Source organism: Meriones unguiculatus, chromosome 9 (genome assembly GCF_030254825.1).
Source record: "Meriones unguiculatus strain TT.TT164.6M chromosome 9, Bangor_MerUng_6.1, whole genome shotgun sequence".
NCBI lineage: Eukaryota > Metazoa > Chordata > Mammalia > Rodentia > Muridae > Meriones > Meriones unguiculatus.
In genome coordinates, this window is record NC_083357.1 from 50,418,062 (window position 1) to 50,439,249 (window position 21,188).

A 21,188-nucleotide genomic window follows, 5' to 3' on the forward strand; every position below is an offset into this window, starting at 1 on the left:
CATTTAGACTGAAATAGTAATAAGCTGTATCCTTAAAAAAGCTCAGGACTGGATGTATTTACTGTTAGACTCTATCAGACCTTCATAAAGACCTCACCCCATCATTCCTTAACAAACTCATCCTATGAAGTCAATTCCCCCCAAACCAGATAAAGACAGCAGCAAAAAAGTATATACCAATTTCCCTCAGCAAACAAACAAACAAAAAATAAAATTTGTCAATAAAATTCTTGCAAACTGAATTCAACAGTATATTAAAGAAGATCATATACCATAAGCAAGCTAGTCTCACACCAGGGATTTAAGGTTGGGTCAACATATACCTCTTGGTAAACTTAATACAATATATAAATGGACTTAAGAACAGAAATCACATGATCATCTCAACAGACAAAAAAGAAATGTCTTTGAGAAAGTCCAATATTCCTTCAAAATAAAAGCCCACAAAAGGCTAGAAATAAGAGGAGCATATCTCAGCATAATAAAGGAAGGCCATATATATTCAATGTTATATGAAACAGAAAAAACTAAAATAATTTCTTTTAAAATCAGTAGCACGATTTTGTACTCTCATTCACAAGTATAATTCTTAAAGCATCACCTACATCACTAAGAGAAAAAAATAAAGACATAAAGGAAAAAGTCAAAGTATGCATATTTGCAAGGAACACACTAATCTGCTTAAAAGACCAAATTCTCCACCAGAGAACATTCAGACTTAATGAACACCTTCAGTTAGAAACAGAATATGGGGCTGTAGAGGTGCTCAGAGGCTAAGAGCACTGGCTGCTCTTAGAGGTCCCAAGTTCAACTCCCAGCAAACACATGGTGGCTCCCAACTGTCTATAATGAGATCTGCTGCCCTCTTCTGGCCTGCAGGGGAAGGAGGGAGGGAGGGAGGGAGAGTGAAGGAAGGAGAGGGTGAGAGGGAGAGGGAGCGAGAGACAGAGAGAAAGGAGAGAGGCTGAGCTCTCCCACATGAATCATTAATCAAGAAAACGTCCCACAGACTTCCCACAGGCCAATCTGATAGAGGAAACAACAGAGTTTCTCTTCCAGATGAGCCTTGCTTGAGGCTGACGGAAACAAAAACAAAGCTAACCACCACACTGTGCTCATGTTCTTTACTTTTAGAACAGGAATGCTTTCACAGTGACCATGTATACTGGAAGTATATACCTTTGCAGAATGGAAGTATTTACCTTTGCAAAACATTTTACAGTCTCACAATATTAATATACTCCCTTGAGTCCCAAAAGTAAATAAACTTTTGAACAGTGTTGGTTCAAATACCAAAGGGGACTTTTATAGATGAGCCAATTACATTGTGAGATGAACATAATATTTTAGAGGCCCAAGGTAGTATTTTGCTGTCAAGTTGACAGGGGGTGGGCCTATGATGGCTAATTTTGAGAATCAACTTGACAGGATTTAGAAGACAAACCTCTGAGTATGTTTTCAATGTGATTCCAGAGAGGTTTAACTGGAGGAGGGAAGACCAACCCTGAATATGGGTGGCATTAGCTCAGGACTGGGGTCCTGGACTGAATAAACAGGAGAAAGTGAGCAGAGCACCAGTAATCATCTCTTCTTCCTGATTGCACAGACAATGCAACCAGCCACCTCAGATTTCTGCTGTCATGCCTTCTACATCATCATGGACTATACTGTAACTGTGATAAGACTAAGTAAATCATTAAGTTGCTTTTGTCAGCCGTTTTGTCACAGTATCAGGAAAAGTAACTAATACAAATTCAATGCAATATATATACAATGGAATTTTAGTCAGCTGTTAAAAAAATGAAAGTCATGACACTGCAGGAAAATGGATGGAATTGGAAATCATTATGTGAAATGAAATAGGCAGATTCAGGAAGATAAATGTTGTGTATTTTCTCTCATATGCAGAATCTAGCTTTGTGTGTGTGTGTGTACAGATCAAGAAACAAGAGGGGTGTAAGATTTCAAAGAAGGAACAAAGGAAGGAAAGAGAATGTAATGGAACACAAGTGACATGAAAGCAGAAGAGGGACAACTGCAAAGAGGAAGGAGGCAAACAAGAGACAGGAGGGGAACAAATGAGAACAAAGTTGAACGACACAGATATATGAGAATGTCAGGAGAAAATCTATTACTTTGCACCATAGATTTAAGCAGACATTAAATTTTGAGGAACCAACATAACTATGCAACTATAGGTTATAGCTGTAAGAAACATTATCAACTTTAAAGTAATTTTTTTATATAGCAAAACCTTTTAATATTAAAAGGGGAACAGTTTGAGGTGGTAAAATGCTCTTTGTGTGCTCCTACATATTAGAAAAGAGTTAGCACACATCAAGCAAACACCACTCCATCAAGCGTGGATGGAGTGGACAGCTGTTAGCATACCTGCTTTTGATCCAACAGCAGCAGATAGCTCTTTCTGAGGAGGTTTATTTTGGTATCCAGAAGTTTCTATAGGATCTGTGAAGCATGCTTTATCAAAATAAATAAGATAACTTTAGGAATTCTGTTAACATTGACAGTGACCAGACACTAGTGTCTAAAAAGCTGTGATTGAACTGGTAAAATACTAGAGTGGCAAGTAAAGTCATGACAGCTGGTCTCAAGACATTCAACATCAACGATGATAATTTAGAGGGAAGGTGCGTCCTCTTTTGTATTTAAATTTTCCTTCTGGGTCTCTGTTAAGAAACCTACATTTTCTTGAGTGTGCACTACTATCCCCTTTGAAAATGTCTTTTTTTACTATGTTTCTCTCCTTTCTATGTGTTTAAAATTCTATTAAAATATTTCAAATAAATTCTAATTAAAAGACTTTTCTGAAAACTCCACCAGTAAAACAGACAATGGTGTTAAAATGAAGATTGTTAATGTAAAATCACATATAGTAGCATTCCATTTCTACAAGAATGGATAGAACACTAACACTGTAAACAGTTGTAATATTTAGTTGTTATAAAATGGTATTTACAACAGTTTAACTCCATACAGACTAAATCTCAGAACAAAGTTTTTTTTTTAAAGGTTTATTTATTTATTATTTATACAGCATTCTGCTTGCATGTGTGCCCCAGGCCAGAAGAGGGCACCAGATCTCACGATAAATGGTTGTGAGCCACCATGTGGTTGCTAGGAATTGTACTCAGGACCTGTGGGAGAATAGCCAGTTCCCTTAACCTCTGAGCCATCTCTTCAGCCCCAGAACAAAGATTCAAGACGTGTTCTTATTTTAAGAACAGAGTAATAAAACTGCACTCACAAATTTCATCTTCCATTTATTTACATCATTTATATCGCAGTTAAATATATAATATGAAAATGTCAAACACCCTAAATACACCAAATATTAAAGGTGCACCTCAGAAGTTTTCATTTTCATGTTTTTTTGTTTAAAAAATTATTTTTATGTGTATTAGTGTACACTACATGGGTGGGTGCCTGGTGCCTGCTGATGTCAGAAAAAGGTGTTGGATCCTCTGCAACTGGTGTTACAAATGGTTGTAAGCCACCATGTGTGTGCTAGGAACCAAACCCAGGTCCTCTAGTCCTCTGCAAGTTTAGAAAGGCTTTTAATTGCTGACTCATGTCCCAAATCTGTTTTTGTTGTTGTTGTTATTATTATTATTACTAAGAGTATCTCACTGTATATTATTATTATCATTGAGACAGTATTTTACTATGTAGCCCTGCCCAGCCTGGTCTCACTCTCACCATGTATATCAGGATAACCTAAAATTTACAGAGATCTGCCTGCCTCTGCTTTTGGAGTGCTGGAATTAAAGGCCTTTGCCAACATAGGACTTTAAAAACAAGCCAGACATAGTGGCTCATGTTAGCAACCCTAGCATTCAAGTCATTGAGGCAGAATTGCTTTAAATAGGAGCCTAGCCTGGGCTACATAGTGAATTCTGGGCTAGACTGCATTACAGCATGAGGCCCCTCCAACCACCCAAAAACCCAATATAAATACATAAGAAGCTAAAAACCAATTTCCCAACTTTGGGATAGGTGAAGGTAGGAGCATAGAAACAACAGGTCTAACTCAAGATGAGGAAATGAGATGTAAGATTAGAGCAGTATGTTTCTATTAAGAACATGAACAAAAAGACAGTAATTCTTTTCAACTATAGATAACATCTTTCTCTTTCTATTATTACTCACATTCCAGGTTTTCCTCAATAATTTCTTCAATGATCACATCAGGGCTAGATCCCAGCTGAGGCAGTACAGCAATAGTCTTAGGAGATGTCACTACAACCACCTCTTTCTGTGGCTGCTTGTTTATTCCTTCTAATCGACTGTCAGGAGCCTCTGCTTGTAAAGGAGGTACAGGTGCTTCACCAGCCAGGACAGCCACATCTGCCCTTTTCTTGTCTAGTGACGAGTATACATCACAGCAATGTTCCTTTTCATTATTAAATTCCTTTTGAACATTCTGTCCAACTTCATTTTCTTGAAGGTAACATCTGTTTAAAAGTACACAGAAGAACTACTTTAACACCGACTTTCAAGTTCTCCCTTGATAGAACTGATAGTGTGACCCATACCAAGAGATCAAAGATCAAATACCTAACATTATTTGTAAATGGCTTCATTGATGCCTAAACATACCATACAATTCAATGACTTTTAGTAACCTTAAAGAGTTGCATAATCTTGCTACAAATCTAATTTTAGAACATGGTCACTGGTCCAAGAGAGCCCTCTTGGTCTTTTCAAACTTCCAAAGAAACTACCTGCTCAAAGCAGGCTAGTACATATCACATTGAACAGCACACAAGCAGAAACTAAAATTTAAATGCTGTCACACAGAAGCATAGTCTTTAGGATGTAGCATCCATATACGCACAGGGATATACAGAATGGAACGGTAGCAGGTACTCTAATGTGGCATACTAGCTCACCGCCTATATGCTGCTCAGATGCCTACCTTCCATTTATTCTCCTTTCCACTTGTCAATCATTTTTTACAGGTAAGTGAAAATAAAACCCCTTTCCAAGTTCTCTATTGTCCCAGAAAGAAATGATCATTCCATTCCTTTGCAACACCTCTACTGTTTACATGTATATCACAAAAATCATACTTTTTATGTTTTTCCATTTCTATTTTATATATTGTAATTTCTCTATCTTACAATCGTCTAGAGTGCTGGAGTTTAGCACAAAAATCAGTGTTCAATGCTTGTTGATAGAATGAATTTTAAAGAACGTCAACACATAAATCACTAGTAATAATCTCTTCCATGTCTTTTAAAAAGTATTACAAACAGAAATTAACAATAGAAATGCAGCTTTTTTATAACGTTCGTTTGTCTTGTAGACATAAGTACTATCAGATACTAACAGCATGTTGCCATTCTTAAAAATACTTACTTTGTTGAGTCCTCAAATTCAATCTTTCCCATATTATTGAACATGCAGATAATCTCACTGCAGTTTATATTCAACCTAAAAAATTCAGTACATAAATAAATGTTCTTATAAATTTATTTCTTCTCTGTACAATAGTTGCTAACATTAGTTAACTTAAAAAAACATGAAAATAACCTAATTTATTAAAAATTATAATTACTTTAATTTGGTTGTTACTTTAGGAAGCATGTAGGACCCAAAATTTAAAATTATGATCAATTGCTATTTAAAAACTCTTGTTATGATTTCCTGAATCATAATTTACTCACCTGGGGGGGCTCCTTGGAATTACAGAACTAACTTGTGACAATTCACTTTCAAATGTTAACTTCAAGGTCCGGATAATCTGGAGCCAACAGAGAAGTACAATTTATATGTGAATTTTCTTTTATTAAAAATATTGCTAAAAGAGGATTTTAGAAGGAAAAAACTTTTTTTAGATATTTATTTAATATATTTAAGGCTACTTTTTTGGCTCTCAAATGTTTACAAAGTTCTCTAAAGAAGTTTAAAGTTGTTTATATACATATATATTTAACAGATTATCACCAACAAGTAATTAGAACGTAACTGTCTGAATATAGAAAGTGTTGATCAGATTCATTTTGTACCTGTGTTATCATCAAATGCTGCTTCTTTTTGCCTCATCTTCCTAACTAGATTAACCAGAGTAAAGACCACATTTTATTACATTTTTTCAAAACCTTGCAGGCAAACATACTGTTTTTAGAATTACAGTAGGAGAAGAATGAGGAACATGATACTGGCAAATTCTTTGCTTTTCATTTAAAGATAGAGATACTGTAGTCAAGTTAATCAATAGCTTTTAATCTATACCTCCGTGTATCATTTGTATTTCTTCATTTTTGAGAAATAATACTCTAAGTACACAAAGATTAATAGGAAATTCTCATCCTTAGAGAATGAAGCAGAATTAGCAAATAGGATATTGTAATCTTGTCCTACAAATTTGCTGCAAAAAAGACATTTCTATTCTACATAACTTTTCACTCTAGGCACAAGATAGTATGACAGGAGCTTGATGAAATAACTGTTTCCTGATTTGTACATACGTACATAAGAAGACAGGAGAAATGGGATCTCGGATTAAAATTTTAAGTCAAGGGTTTAGCTGTAAATTCATGAGAAGAAAAGTCTCATTTTGTTTACTGCTCTTACCTGTCCTTATCTTTAATTCAAGTGTCTTAGAACTCTTGGATAGTCCTCAATTTAAGTGCCCTCTAAGACTGAGGTGGTGCTACTAAAAGTGTTAGGAACTTTCAAGAGGTAAGGACTAACATGAGGTTTTAGGGCACTGGCAGACCGTCGCTGAAAAGGGACAGTCAGATCCCAACCTCTTCCTCTCTTTTCCTTCCTGGTTTTGCTTTGCTATCCTCTCCTACCTGTTGTGCAACAGAGACCCAAAACAAAAGAGCCAACTAATCATGAGTGGGAATCCTCAAAGCCGTGAGCAAAATTAACCCTTTCTTTTCATAAGTTGATTATCTCAGATACTTATCCTAGAGATGGAAAGTTCAGTAAAACAAGCCTCAGTTTCCACCTTCTTGTCATACTACTTTGCTTTCAGTTTATGTGCTCTAAACTGTAAAAATAATAAAAGCTTAAATGAATGTAACAGCATGAATCTTAGGATTCAAATACTGCCAGGCATGCTGGTGCTTGCCTTTAATACTATCATTTAGGTAGCAGAGGCAGGCAGATCTGTTTGAGTTTGGGGCCACTTTGGTTGACATAACATAGAAAGACACTGTATCAAAAACAAAAACAAAAAACAAAAAACAAAAAGATTTCAAACATTAAAAAGTATCAATTACCAACAAAGACCTTACTACACACACCTTAAGGTGTGTATTATGATATTTCAAAAGCAGTGTGCATTCTCTCAAAACCATAACTTGACTTTTAATTTTTTTTCCTCTGTGAGCTGATTCTTTCCTACAATGCTGGGCTGCGGCAGAGAATCACAGAGTTATGAGTGGACCTTCCGCAGTACACTGCGGCAAAGTCATGTCATTTGGTATGTTATTTGTATTAAATAAATACATTTTGGTTTAAAGTATTTTCAACTTATAATAGGCTTACCAGACTATAATCCTGCCACAAGTCAAAGAGTACCTGTAGAGTTTAGTATAATCGGAAAAACAGACTCTTCTTAAGTCCTACATACCAAGTCCATGTTCTACAGTATGTGAAGCTATACAGAACTCACATTGGAACATTAACATTACCTGAGCCAGGTCACAGTAGGTCCTCAGAGAAGGTGCTGACTTGAGTTCTTTTGCTATCTTCATAGCTGCATCCAAATCATTTTTTTTCTCCTCAATGTAGCTTTTAACTGTTACTAATTTTGATAAATAATCATCTGTATGTCTTACAAGTTCTTCACATAAGCTCTTTTTCCTTCATTTAAGACAAAGTTATTTTGTGATATTTTCTTAGTATTTATATAAGGTAAATTTATTGTTGAGTACTATTTCTAATTTCACTAAGTAATGAATTTAAAATAATAGAATTATTTCACTAATGATAAATTTAATTAAAATAATATGGTTAAAAAGAGGCATGTTCTAGCTGAATGGCATGTAAAAAGCTAATTTTATTAGTTGATAAACTTCACCTACAGTGTGACTAAATGAGGTACAACTAAACAGAAATAAATTATAATTAAAATCCACATGTAAATAAAAAGGGGGAGGGGAGCGGAGAGACGGCTCAGCTGTTAAGAGCATATGCTCCTCTTTCTGCAGAAGACCTGAGTTTAGTTCCTAGCACCCAAGTAAGGCAGCTCACAACCACCTATAACTCCAGATTCTGGCCTCTGTGATCCAGCACTCACATGCACATGTCCCCACACAGTAAAAAAAAAATAATTAAAATATAAAATTAAAAATAAAATAATTAGGGTTAAGATAATTAGTACTGTTCTTGTGGAAGACCTGGGTTCAGTTCCTAGCACCCACATCATGGTTTACAACTATCTCTAACGTCAGTTCTAGAGAATCTGATGTCCTCTCTTCAACTCCCATGGGGTACCATGTACACATGTGGCACACATACATACAGGCAGGCAAAACACACACAATAATAAATAAACAAATTATTAAAATACAATTAAAAAATAAGTCCTAAAATATTTTAAAAGATATAGTTATGTCATAGACATGAAAGAGACATTAGAACATTGTATAAGAGATCCTGTGTCAACCCTGTAGTCTTCTGTGCCCTTACAATGATAGATCTGTACTCACTTTTGCCAGGGTTTAACTGAACATTTAAATATTACCATAGGTACACAGTCCGTGAATAGTATACAGTAAGATTTAAAAACAGCACAAAGCCAGAACTTAGATGCCAATTAACAATAATATATATTTCCTTGAATGGTTAAACCGTTCTATCTTTACTAGCTACACATTACTCAAATCCTTTTCTCTATAATGAAGTGGAATTGTTTCATTATAGCAATTTAAAATGTATGAACTGAAAACTGAAAAATTCAAGTACTTTAATCATTAAACAAAATGATCTCTCATTATTTTCTTCAAATCAAATCTAGCAAAAACGTTTGTTAACACTGAAGAAAATGTGCTAGGTTTTGAAGGTAAATAGACATTCTCCAAACTATTTGGTGATATATAAATAAATTTTGAGAGTGGTTTCTTTGAGGAGACATGCCCATTTTGTCAAGTTGTAGTAATTTCCTAAAAGTTCACATACACAGAATGATATTAGAAAATTAGAAAGGAGTAAGAAAGTCTCAATCCCCCATGGATGGATGGATGGATGGATGGATGGATGGATGGATCCCCCTCCGAACTGCTCATTATAATCTGATGAGCACTCTGGAAAATTTATTTTTTAAAAAAATATCTATCTATCTATCTATCTATCTATCTATCTATCTATCTATCTATCTTTTATACAGTGTTCTGCCTGCATGTGTCTCTGTGCACCAGAAGAGGGTACCAGATCGCACTATAGAGTGGTTATGAGCCACCATGTGGTTACTGGGAATTGAACTCAGGACATCTGGAAGAACAGCCAGTGTTCTTAACCTCTGAGCCATCTTTCCAGCCCAGAAAACTGTATTTTTAAAAGATATTTTGTGTCTTCTTCTGGAAGCAAGAGTACAGTCCCTAATTCCTCACTTCTAACCAGAGGGAGAACAATAGACCTGACTGATGATGTGACTTAAGTCTGTTTTGTGCTGTCCGTTGGACTGCTCTTTTGTCTTAGATCTTAGGCAGTGGAAATCCATGGGTGAGGCCTAGGAAAGCTGCAGTGAGACACATACATAGGGTAAGGGATTATAGGTAGATATACAACAGATGACATGAAACTCAGAAGAAGGTAAGCTGAGATTCTTTTGGAAATTAAGACATGAAAGCAGTTGTGTTTACAGAAGAACTGACAAAACCATACTTGGGCCACACATGAGCAGACCCTAAGCTTTCATCTTATACTGATCCCAAGGCTCAGAAGCTGACAGCTATTCCTTGAAAAATGTTCCAGCAAGAACCAGGCTACAAAGACTGAGAAAGGTTGCTAGTTTTACATGCCAAGTTTCAACACAAAGCTCACCAGGCATGTGAATGAATAACAACTACAACACAATACAGCTCAGTCAAAGGAAAAAAACAGAGTGGTAAAGGCTTTCTGAAGAAGAATAGGCATTGGCCTTTATAGACTCATTTGAAACAACTGTCTTAAATCTGTTCAAAGAAACAAAGGAAACCATGAATAAAGAAGTAGAAGTTAGGATGGTAGCCTAAAATAAAATTATACTCTCAAGACAAAAAGAACACAGCACAGAATCAAGGCAGATGTGGCTCAGTGACAGAATGACTGTTTATCAATAGACCCTGGGTGAGAGATCTGGCCATAGTGGAATATACCTGTACTCCCAGCATCCGAGGGGTGAGGCAAGATAATTCTGAGTTTGAGGCCTTATACAATAAGGACCTGGCAAACAGACAAAGCAGAAGAAGCAGGCAGTGGTGGAAGCAGAATCAAGAACTGGCAAGCTTAGAAGAAAGGACAATTGAGATTGTTTCTGGGGAACAAAACAAAAACAACTGAAAGAACTAAAAAGGAAGAGAGACCACAGGATTTCTAAGATATCAATAGGCAGACAAACAAGAGGAGGAGAAAGATCTGAGGAAATAGGAACATAGTAATAAATAAATAATACACAAATAAATACATATTAAATAAATAAGTTGTAGGTGCTATTTTTTACTCTATTTTATTTCGGGTTCCTTATTGCCTCTACCTCCCTTCCAACCCCCCAATCCTAGGTAGCAGAGAAAGAAGGTTAGAAGGGACAGGGGATGTAGACCTCTTTAGCTAGACTTCTTGCTGTTGAGGGACATACTTCCTTGGAGCAAGTCCAGTCTATGTTTCAGGAGATCTCCAACTTCTTCTTGTCCAACTGCATCAACAGCAACCAGGAACAGAAGGTGGGGCAGCAGTAGTCTTCTTTCTTGGAGTCTAAACCCTCTCTCTGGGCTCTGGCACTTACTCCTTCTTTAGAGTCCTCAGAATTAAACTATCTGCAGCTGGCAAAGAGCCCTTCTCCAAGCCACACAAGGTTGTTATAAGCTGTGGATAAACTAAGGCAGTCCCATACCCCACACTTGAGATTAAAACAAAAACATGTTTACATAACATAACTGGGTTTTTAAAAACTGCAAAACTTCCATTATATTTACCCCATTTAATCTAAAAAAAATGGCCTTTTCTCTAATATGAATGAGACTTGTTGATGCTTTTTAAAAGGAGATAATCAATGAACCAAACACTTTTTGGACCAATAGTTTCTTTTATAACCTAGTAACTCTCAGCTGCTCTTGTCTGGAATGGCTCATACTTTTTGCTGCTGACCCATGAGCTAGGACTCCAAAGTCACTTCCTAAAGACAAGAGGTGACCTTACTATGTTCCTTTGGACCTGCATTCACTAGTCAAATGACCTCTTTCACTACAGGGTCCAGAGAACCCAGTACTTCCAGAAATGGCTCATTTGCTTCTCTGGCAGAAAGTACTGTATTTCCCAGTTAACACACAGGCCATTTTGAGCTCTGAGGCTTTTAGCAGCTTGGTCACAATTTATTTTCAAATGACTGAATTTACCACAATTGAAGCACCAAGAATTTTGATATCTAAGGTTTTTGGTGGCTAATGGGCAATCTTATAACCGAGGCTGCTCCTCTGACAGCTCAGTTTGCTCCACATTAACCCTTTCTCTTGAAAGAAAGAAGGTTAATGGGGAAGAGTGGCCTCTGAGAAAGAAGGCTGCTGGTGGTCCTCCCTTTTGCTCTTGGTTGCTGTTGATGCAGCTTGACAAGAAAAAGTTGAAGATATCTTGAAATGAAGATTGGACTTGCCCTAAGGAACCCATCAACCCTAACCAGCAGAAAATAGCTAAAGATAACTACACTCCCTCTCCCCACTAACCTTCTTTCTCTGCTACCTGGTGTTGGGGTGTTGGAGGAGATTGGGGGGTTGGGAGAAGGGAGGTAGAGGCATAAGAAATAAAAATAAAATAGAGAAAAAGTAGTGCTTACAATAAATATCTCCCAAACCAGAAACTTCCAAACCAACTAAAATAAACCCACAGAGTCAAACTATTGAAAGACAGAGAAACAATCATGAAACCAAGAAGAGAAATATAATTTGTCATAAATAACAGATTCCTAAAAAAAATTATTGGTCAAATTCTCAGAGGAACTTTCAAGGCCAAAAGGCCATGGAAGCATATACATAAAGTGTGAAAGAAAAAAAAATTCTGTCAATAGAATTTCTTATTTAGCAAGGTTGTGTTAGGAAAGAAGCAGAGAAGGACTGGAGAGTTGGCTCAGAGGTTAAGAGCCCTGGCTGCTCTTCTAAAATATGCAGGTTTGATTCTCAGCACTCACATGGACACTCACAACCATCTATAATTCCAGTTCCAGGAATATATTGGACTCTGTGGGCACAGCATATACATAGATGTAGACAAAACACCCAGACACATAAATAAAGGAAACATTTTTGTTTAAAAAGAAAACAGGAATGAAGCTAGGTACAGTGGCAACGCCTGTAAACCCAGCACTCAGGGAGGCAGCGGCAGGTGTTATCTTTGTGAGTTCTAGGACAGCCTGGTCTACAAAGGGAGCCCAGGAGAGCCAAGGCTACGCAGAGAAACTGTCTCAAAAAACCATAAAAAAAAATGAAAAACAGCATAGTTGTAGGAAATGACAACAAATGCTGTTAAGGGTGTAGAAGAAAGATGAACTTTTACATACTGCTGTTGGAGTGTAAATGAATCCAGCCATTATGGAAATTAATATGGATGTTTCTCAGAAAAACAAAGATAAGAAACAACACTCTCAGGTATATATCTGTGGTGGTTTAAATGAGTATGGCCTCCATAGCCTAATATACTTGAATGTTTGGTTCTGAGCTGTTGGGAAGGATTAGGAGGTACCGCCTTGCTGGAGAAGGTTGTGTCACTGGGGATGGATTTTGAGATTTCAAAAGCTCAGGTTAGGCCCTGTCTCTCTCTGTAGGTTGCTTGCTGATCAGATAAGAGTTCTCAGCTATTTCTCCAGCTCCATGCCTGCCTGCCTACCGCCAGGCTCCCTACCATAATGGACTACTTGAAACTGTAAAGCAAGTGCCCAGTTATCTTCTAAGATGCCCTGGTCACTGTGTTTCTTCACAGCAATAGAAAAGTGACTAAGACAACATCCAAAGAAACCTAAGTATGCTTGCTGGTTTATCTTGTCAACTTGAAAAACTAGAGTCACCAGAAAAGAGGGACTCTCAGTTGAAGAACTGCTTTGACTGGCTCATGGCCATGTTTATGAGAGATTATACTGGTTAATGATTGATGGAGAAGGACCTACCTGATGGTAGGCAACACCATCCATGGGCAGATGGGCCTGAGTTGTATAAGAAAGCTGACTGAGCAAGGAGCATTCCTCTAAGATTTCTGCCTCGGCTTCTTGCCTGACTTCACTCCGTAATGAATACCTGGAAGTGTGAGCCAAAGTAAACCCTTTCCCCTCCAAGTTGCTACTGCTACGACCACTTTATCATAGCAATAGAAAGCAAAGTAGGATGCAGTCAAAGTCAAAGGTCTGAATAAGAATGAAAATTCTAAAAGAAAGTATGGGAAAAAGGCATCATATTGGTTTGGCAACGATTTCTTGGCTAGGAAGCCAAAAGCATGAACTATAACAAAAGAAATAACAAATTGGTAGGACTTCATAAAAAATGTTTGCATCTAGGTACATACTTCAATGGCAGAACACTTGCCTAGCAGGTACCAGGCCTTCACTTTATGCACTAGGCATAAAATGCCACGAAAATTTAAGAAAGTTAAGTACTGCTGTAGAGAAAAATGAACAAATGATATTACTAAGCATACTTCTTTGTCCTATCAAAAGTTTTACGAGTATGTTTCTTGAAATATGGTATCAAGGATTACATTTGTGATTCTTTTAATCACCAATGTGATTAAAAATAACGTCAAATAGGTTTGAAAAAAGTAACATTAATTATTGTTTAATAACTTCCTATCAGGAAGCCTTCTTTTCTGATGCAAATAAGCACATAAGAAAAGGATAGGCCCATGTAGAAGAAAAATTAGTTTGTATTTCTCCAAATATGTGAATTCTACACTATGAGTTGGACTACAAAAATCTTTTTCTTTGTTAATTGCTGTAAGAAAGAAATGTGATGGCTCAGACCTGAAATAGCACTTGGGAAACTTGGGCAAAAGGATCATGTGCTTAATCTCAGCCTAGGCTATGTAGTGTTACCCTATCTATAACATACACACACATACACACACACACACACACACAGAGAGAGAGAAAGAGAGAGAGAGAGAGAGAGAGAGAGAGAGAGAGAGAGAGAGAGAGAGATGAGGGGCAGGGAACAAAGACCAGTGAAAGGAGCTTGCTAATGTTAAAGTTAGCTTTGGAATTAGAAAGCAGATACACAAAATTTTATAAATATAGAATGTTTTTCACTTGAACTTCAGAAAGTCAGTCTTTTTGTTTCTTTTCTTTTGAGGAAGGGTCTCATATAGTTGCCCAGGGCTGGTTTCTGATTCACAGAATCCCACCTCTCTTAGCCTCTTGCATACTGTGATTATAGTCACCACACCTAACTAAAAATCAGTCTTTAAGACTCACCCACTACCTTCCAAGCTTGTTGTAAAGTTACATGTTTCCTTAGTCTAAACAAAGGAATATAATAACAGGTTAATGTTAAGAACTTCAGTTTCATTAAATCTGTATTTTAAGTTATTACCTGGAATCAAGAGAAGCAAGAAGTTTATCAAATTGTTTCTCCACAACCTCTGTTAGATTGTGTGTCTCTTCTCTTATTTGATTTTGTGTGCTATCAAGCATCTGGAAAAAAAATAATTCAATGAACTAACTTGTATTTTTTACTTTGGAGTAGTTGTATCATCAATATACTGTTGAATGTAAAAGATACTTTCTAGACTTTTCCAAGCAGCCACAGAAGTGATAAGATAATAAAAAGAGCAAACCATTAAACTCAACTTTATACTCTGGCCCTTGTTAGTAAGACCACACCTTGTAGGCATTTTTGTGCCAATAATTTGACAAAACAAAGGAAAAAAACCAATAACACCTAAAAATCTAATATGTTTTATAAACTTTTTCTTATTCTTTTTTGTCATTACAGGACAGAGTAATTTTGGACCACTGAATTCCTCTATAGCAGAATTCTCTTAATTATAAAACAAAACAAAACTAACCCCCACTCCACAGTTAGAAAAGCACATTTCAGCTCCTGGTGCAGATCTAGGGTCTCCCTAGCTCTTTCATCCCTGACTCCAGACTTATGCTTAGTCCTACTGCAGGCAGGAGCCCACCTTCCCACAGTCCCTTCATTTCCCAGGAACTCTGCTTCTTGATGCAGACCCAGGTTTCCCTAGCTCGCTCTTCCTTCTTCTTCTCAGCCTTTCTTCCAAGCCCACTTCCATTCCTTTATACCACATGCAGATCTACTTTCTACCAGTAACCCCACAGCTACCATACTTGCCTAGGATCTAAAATTTGCAACAGCACTTGAAGAATGAACACCTACCCAACAAAGATAATTGCTGATATCTACACTAAGAAACACCTCAACCATCTTAACAGCAGAGCCCTAAATACCACTGCAAAACCACAAACATGAATAGTCAAGTTAATATGCCTCCTTTCAAAGCCAGTAACCCATTGTACTAAGCTCCAAGAAATGCAAGTTAGCTGAAACACAACATAAAGACTTCAAAGCAGCAATTATGAATATGTTCAAGGACCTTGAAGAGGATAGGAGGAATAAACACCTTAATGAAGACCAGGAAAATACTGACAGTTGAGCAAAATAATTAAAACATTTTAAGACATGAAAATAAAAATAGAATTACTAAAGAAAGCCTAAACTGAAATAAAACTGGAAATGAAGAACTTACAGTACAAAAAGAATACAGAACATTAAATAGACAGGATCAGTAAAGATATTCCCATGACACATAATGTTGAAACAGTAAATAAAGAGAACAAAGATAGGATACTATAAACTTCAAGGGAAAAAGATCAAGTAACATAAAGACAGACCCATTAGATTAACACCTGACTTTTCTGAAAACCAAAAGAGCTTGCACAGATGTTCTGTAAGCTCTGAAGGAGCACAGAGTCTAGTCCAGACTATTATTTTCAGCAAAACTATCAATCACAGTCAACAGAGAAAGGAAACCATTAAAAACAAAAACAAAAACAAAAACCAATTTAAGCAATTTCTCTCTTCCAGTCCAGTTCCACAGAAGACACTAGACAGAAAACTTCTGTCTACGACCCAAGAACACAAGTAGTAGATTCCCAGAAGAGCAAATCTAAAGAGGGGGGGAACCCCACACAATAACAAAATAACAGGAATCAATACAAACTGTTCATTGATAACTCTTAATAGTAACAGTTTCAATTCCCCAATAAAAAGATACAGACTGGATTAGAAACAGGATTCATTCTTCTGCTGCTTCCAAGAAACATATTTTAACATCAAAGATAGACATCACCTCAAGGTTAAAGGACAGAAAAAGTTATTTCAAGCAAAAGGATCCAAGAAGCAAGCATGGGTAAGCCATTTTAATATCTAACAAAACAGACTTTAGACAAAAACAAATCAGAAAAGATAGGAAAGAATACTACATACTCAAAGGAGAAACTACCATGAGGTCATTGCAATTTTAAACATCTATGCTCCAAACACAAGGTCACCCCAAAGCTCAAAAACAAATCACTACTACAGTCAACAAATCACATACTGACCTTCCCAATATAGTAAGTGTGGATTACTTCAATATCTTACTCTCACCAATAGAGGTCACCCAGACAAAACCAGAAATTCTGGAGTTAAATAACATCATAACTCAAATGGATCTAATGGGTATTTACAGAACATTCTAACCAAACATTAAAAAATATACTTTCTTCTCAGCAGCCCATAGAAGCTTCTCCAAAGTTGTCACTAGAAAAGAAAACAAGTATAAACAGATACAAGAAAATTAAAATAATACCCTCTACCCTAACTGACTACAATGGATCAAAGCTGGGTATCAACAACAGAAAGGTAACAAATTCATGCAAACTGAACAAGCCAGAAGTTAAAGAGGAAATTTAAAACTTTCTAGAATTTAATGAAAACGAAAACACAACATGCCCAAACCTATGGCATAAATGAAAGTAGTTCTAAGGGGCAAGCCCATAGTACTAAGTGCCCACACTAAAAAACAAGCGGGGCACAGTGGCATATGCCTATACTCCCAGAACTCAAGGAGGCAAAGGCAGGCAGAGTCTGAGGCCAGTGTGGTCTACAAAATGAGTCCAGGACAGCCAGGCTACACAGAGAAACCTTGTCTCGAAACAACAAACAAACAAAACAAAAAATTAAAAGGCCTGGAGAGATCTCATATTAGTAACTTAGTGACAATACCTGAATGCTTTGGAACAACAAGAAGAAATAATACCCCCAAAGAGTTGATAGACAGGAATAATCAAACTCAGGGCTGATCAAAGAAATAGAAACAACAACAGCAAGGTCAATCCTTGAGAAAATAAACAAGATTGACAAGACCTTAGACAAATTAGCTGAAACACACACAGAGCGGATCCAATTTAATAATATTAGATATTACAACAGACAGTTAATGAATTCAGAGACTGATAAGGCCATACTTTAAAAATTTGTACTCTACCAAACTGAAAAACCTAAAAGAAACAGATAAATTTCTTGATATATATGACCTACTAAAGTTAAATGAAGGTGAAATAAGCAATTTAAACAGAGCATAGTGAAACAGAAGGATCAAGTAACTCCAAACAAGAAAAGCACAAGGCCAGATGAATTCAGTGCAGAATTCTACCAGACCTTGAAAGAATTAATGCCAATAATTCTCAAATTATTCCACAAAATAGAAACTGAGAAACATTTCCTAATTCTATTTATAAAGTCAGTTACACTGATACTAAAACCATACAGAGATCCTCCAAAAAATTAGGCCAAAAATTTTTATGAACATAGATGTCAAAATTATAAAAAAAAATTCTCAACATAATCAACTTAAAGAACACCTAAAAAAGATACACCATGATAGAGTTGGGAAGAGCCCAGCCCACTGTGGATAGGGCCACCCCTGGGCTCATAGTCTTGGGTTCTCTAAGAAAACAAACTAACCAAGCCATGTGAAGAAAGCCAGTAAGCAAGCTGCACCCTCCATGGCCTCTACATCAGTCCCTGCCTTTAGGTTTCTGCCCTGCTCGGGTTCCTGTCCTGACTTCCTTCAGTAATGAACAGCGACGATAAAGTAGAAGCAGAATAAATCCTTTTCTCCCCAACTTAAAACCCTAAGACAACTTTCTTCACACTTACTCAATATAGTGCTATAGTGACAAGTAGTCGATATAGTGAGTAGGACAATAAAATCCTAGTCAAAGCAACAGGATAACTGAAGGAGGTCAAGGGGAAACAAACTAGACAGGAAGAAGTCAGAATATCTTTATTTGCAGGTGATATGGTTTTATACATAAAAGATCCTAGAAACCCCAGTAAACTTCTACAGCTGATAAACACTTTCAGCAAAATAACAGGATACAAAAATCAACACAAATCAATCAGCATTCCTATACACAAAAGATAAACATACTGAGAAAATAAATCAGGGTAATAGTACCTCACAAAAGAATCTTGGAGAATTCTAACCAAGTAAGAGAAAGATTTGCAATAATAAAAACTTTAATCAACTTAATAAAAACATAATCAACTTAAAGAACACCTAAAAAAGATACACCATGATAGAGTTGGGAAAAAAGAATTGAAAAAAGAATTCAAAGAAGATACCAGGAGATAGAAAGATCTCCTATTCACATGGGTCAACAGATAACAGTAATTAACAACCATTAGTCATTAATATCAATCAGTATCAATGGATCCAATTCCCCAATAAAAAGAAAAAAAAAAAAGACACAGGCTAACAGAATGGATGTGAAAACAGGATACATCATTCTGCTGCATACAAGAAATACACATCAGCAACAAAGATATACATTATCTCAGAGTAAAGGGTAGAAATGATTTCCAAGCAAACTGGAGTAGCCATTCAAATATCTAACAAAATAGACTTTCAACCAAAATTAGTCAAAAGAGATGGGGAAGGACACTTCATACTTATCAAAGGAAAAATCCACTAACATAATGTGTCAATTCTGAATATCTATGCCCCAAGTGAGAAGACACACACATTTGTAAAGGAAACATTATTAAAGCTTAAATCAGACATTGAACCGTGCACGTTAATCACAGGAGACTTCAACATCCCACTCTCACCAATTAACAGGTTAACCAGACAGAAACTAAACAGAGAAATAATGAAACAGATGTTATGAATCAAATAGATCTAACAGATATTTACAGATCATTTCAGGTATTTACAGATCATTTCACCCAAACACAAAAGAATATACCTCTTTCTCAGCACCTCACAGAACCTTCTACAAAAATGACCATATATATTCACAGACACAAAGCAAGCCTCAACAAATATAAGAAAGTTGAAATAGACCACCATGGATTAAAGTAACAATAGAAATAACAGAAAGCCTATAAACTCATGGGAACTACACAACTTTGTTGGGGTTATTTAAAATTTACTATGTATTCAAATGTTAACTGTTTGTCCCTCCAAAATCCTTGCTGCCTTATTAGCAAATCTTTACCTATGCAAGATGATGCTGTGTAAACCTTGACTCCCAAATTATCCCTGATTGGATAATGAAAGTTGCTGACAGGCTACAGCTGGGCAGGAAAAGAAAGGCAGGACTTCCTGGAAGGGAGAAAGGAACTCTGGGAAGAAGAAAGAAGGCTCTTTGCCAGGGGACACAAAGAGAGATAGACTTGCCTACAGCCTGAAAGAATAGCTAGCTATGTGCCTGGAAGAATAGCTAGCTGTGTTGTGTTAACTTAGATGAGGTAGGAAAGTCTGCCTTGCTAAGGCCTAAGCTTGAAATAGTACAAGGTCTATATGGTATAAGGGCCTCCCTGAGTTTTAAGCCTTTTCATTAGGAGACATAAACATTGGTCTTCTACACAATTCTTTACTCAATGACCAATCGGTCAAGGAAGAAATAAAGAAATTAAAAACTCTCTAGAATTCAATGAAAATGAAGGCACAACATGCCCAAACTTATAGGACACAATGAAAGCAATGCTAAGAGGAAAAAGTGCCTGAATAAAGAACTTGGAGAGATATTATACTAGCAATTTAAAAGCACACCTAAAAGCTCTAGAACAAAAAGAAGCAAACATACAAAATGAGTAGATGGCAGGAAATAATCAAACTCAGGGCTGAAACCAACAAAATAAAAACAAAGAGAACAATACAAAGAATCAACCAAACCAAGAGCTGGTTCTTTGAGAAAATCAACAAGATAGACAAACCCTTAGGCAAACTAACCAGAATATAGAGATCTAATATCCAAATTAACAAAATCAGAAATGAAAATGGGGACATAAAAACAGACACTGAGGCAATTCAAAGACTCATTATGTCTTACTTCAAAAACCTGTACTCCCACAAAACTGAAAATTCTAAATGAAATGGATGAATTTCTAGATAGATACCACTCACCAAAGTTAAATCAAGATCAGATGAACTATTTAAACAGTTCTATAACCTCCTAAGAAAATAGAAGCAATCATTAAAAATCTCCCAACCAAATAAAATAAAATAAAAGCCCAGGGCCAGAAGGTTTTAGCGCAGAATTCTACCAGACTTTCAAAGAAGAGCTAACACCAATACTCCTCAAACTATTCCACAAAAGAGAAACAGAAGGAACAGTGCCAAACTCATTCTATGAGACCACAGTAACCTTGATACCTAAACCTTACTAAGACCCAACAAGAAAGAGAATTTCAGACCAATCTACCTTATGAACACTGATGCAAAAGTACTCAATAAAATACTTGCAAACTGAATCCAAGAACATATCAAAGACATCATCTACCATGATCAAGTAGGCTTTTTCCCAGTGATTCAGGGATAGTTAAAATATGGAAATCCATCAATGTAACCCACCATATAAACAAACTGAAGGAAAAAAAACCCAAATGGTCATCTCATTAGATGCTGAAAAAGCCTTTGGCAAAATCCAATACTCCTTCATGTTAACATTCTTGCAGAGATCAAGA

General features: G+C 36.5%; 1 protein-coding gene across 1 annotated transcript in view; it reads right to left on the reverse strand.

The window, feature by feature from the left end:
* Positions 1 to 21,188, reverse strand: part of Rnf17 (ring finger protein 17) — a 141,367-nt gene that overhangs the window by 83,903 nt on the left and 36,276 nt on the right. The window contains exons 6-11 of the mRNA XM_060391145.1: positions 14,742 to 14,842; positions 7,668 to 7,839; positions 5,688 to 5,764; positions 5,380 to 5,454; positions 4,168 to 4,472; positions 2,392 to 2,478 (exon numbers count right to left, since the gene is read on the reverse strand). Of these exons, the coding sequence (XP_060247128.1) occupies positions 2,392 to 2,478; positions 4,168 to 4,472; positions 5,380 to 5,454; positions 5,688 to 5,764; positions 7,668 to 7,839; positions 14,742 to 14,842 (817 nt within the window). The remainder of the gene's footprint in view (positions 1 to 2,391; positions 2,479 to 4,167; positions 4,473 to 5,379; positions 5,455 to 5,687; positions 5,765 to 7,667; positions 7,840 to 14,741; positions 14,843 to 21,188) is intronic.